Source organism: Myotis davidii, unplaced genomic scaffold (assembly GCF_000327345.1).
Source record: "Myotis davidii unplaced genomic scaffold, ASM32734v1 scaffold1364, whole genome shotgun sequence".
Lineage (NCBI taxonomy): Eukaryota > Metazoa > Chordata > Mammalia > Chiroptera > Vespertilionidae > Myotis > Myotis davidii.
In genome coordinates this window covers 335,385-336,857 of record NW_006295736.1, presented here as the reverse complement: position 1 = coordinate 336,857, position 1,473 = coordinate 335,385, and the positions used below count along the sequence as shown (strand labels likewise).

Genomic DNA, 1,473 nt, shown 5'->3' with positions numbered 1-1,473 from the left:
CCGCGGTCCCGGGGGGGCGGTGCTCTGTGGTGGAGGCGGCGGCTCAGGGGCAAGGAGGGAGCTGTCCTCGTCACACGGGAGCAGCCATTTGCCAACAGTGAGTGGCCAGCCGGCTGGGGTGTCGGGTGCTACTCAGAGGCCTCTGACCGAGGCCTGGCTGGAGGTGAGGGCGGAAGCCAGGGCCTGCAGCACATTGGGAGCGTGTGTCTGACAGGTGGCTACCAGTTTGGGGTGAATCTGGTAACGGCCACGTGTGGGGGCGACACGCAGACCTTCTCCCTATTTCAGTAGCGTTTCTTTAAGAACATACCTTAATTCCTTTCCTTACACGATTATTGCAACAAACTCTGGGACGTCAAAAAGCTGTGTGACTGTGGGCACTTTAACGTGGGACTGGAGTGCGGCCCTGAGTCAGCCGGGGGAGAGGTCGCAGCAGAGCCCGGAGGGCACGTGGGTGAGGGGTCAGCAGGGTCGGGGGCAGCTACTGAGGCCACGTGTCTCTTCCAGTTCCTCCTGCTCTTCGCGGCCTGGTTCGCCCTCACAGGAAGCGGAAGAAGCCGTCCTCTAAGAAAGTCAAGGTATGCCCCGCCCCCCCGGCCTTGGTAGCAGCTGTGGTCTCCCCCACCTGGTTCCCTGTCACCCCATCTGCACACACCTCGGAGGAGAGGGGTCCCAACATCTGGCCAAACTCCTGGCCGCAAGGTCAGAGCCAGGGCCTGGGGCTCCTGCCGCCACACACGTGTGCCTTCAAGACGAGGAGGACAGGCTGTCTGTCCTGCTGCCGTCCAGGCTGCAGGTGACCACAGCAGCGTCTGTCTGGCCCTGGGCTGTCTGTCTGGGTGTCCACTGACCTTCCACCTTCCCCACAGAAGGTGAAGGCCCAGAACCCACTGCGCAGCTTCAAGCACAGAGGAGTGAAGCAGAGACCCAGGGCGGCGCCCTCCTGAGGGCGTCCAGGCGCCTCAGCTGCCTTCCTGGCCTCGTGGGGCTGAGCACGGCGGGAAAGTAGTGTTCCCCCTCGACAGAGGGACTGATTCCCGCCCTGGACGAATGCACTAGGCTCTGGAGCAGGCAGACTGTGGCCTCCAGATCCGTGGCACTGCCAGGCCGCATTTTGTGCCTTAAAGACAGAATAAAGGTTCTGGCTGCCTCCGTCGGGCCTCCTGCAGGTTTCAGCCCTCTGAGCCCGCTGCTGGGAGGCAGTGCCTGGCCCTCTGCCGACGGCCCCGTGGCCAGCAGGGGTAACCGTGCCGCCCTGCAGCGGGGCCTTCGGCCTGGGAGATGCCTGCCTGGTTCAGGTCTCTTTCCAGCCCACACCTGCTCCCGTGCCTTCCTGCTTGGGGTCACACTGGCCAGCCTCCATCCCCTGAAGCTCAGAAACAACAGCTCACCACAGGAAAGTGGGGCCCTGCTCGCCTCGGACCTGCTGCCTGCCCTCCTGGGGCCGCTGGGGATGCAGACCTGAGCTCCTGG

At 64.0% G+C, this 1,473-nt stretch overlaps 1 protein-coding gene across 4 annotated transcripts in view; it reads left to right on the top strand.

Moving 5' to 3' along the window:
- Positions 1-1,154, top strand: part of DDX56 (DEAD-box helicase 56) — a 5,075-nt gene extending 3,921 nt beyond the window's left edge. The window contains exons 11-12 of one of the 4 annotated variants that reach the window (XM_015568226.1): positions 490-578; positions 870-1,154. In XM_015568226.1, coding sequence (XP_015423712.1) covers positions 490-578; positions 870-947 — 167 coding nt within the window. In that variant the 3' untranslated portion in view covers positions 948-1,154. Of the gene's footprint in view, positions 1-489; positions 797-869 lie in introns of those variants that run through there. The other 3 variants (XM_015568227.1, XM_015568225.1, XM_015568228.1) reach the window with 3 other exon arrangements.
- Positions 1,155-1,473: the final 319 nt, after the last annotated feature.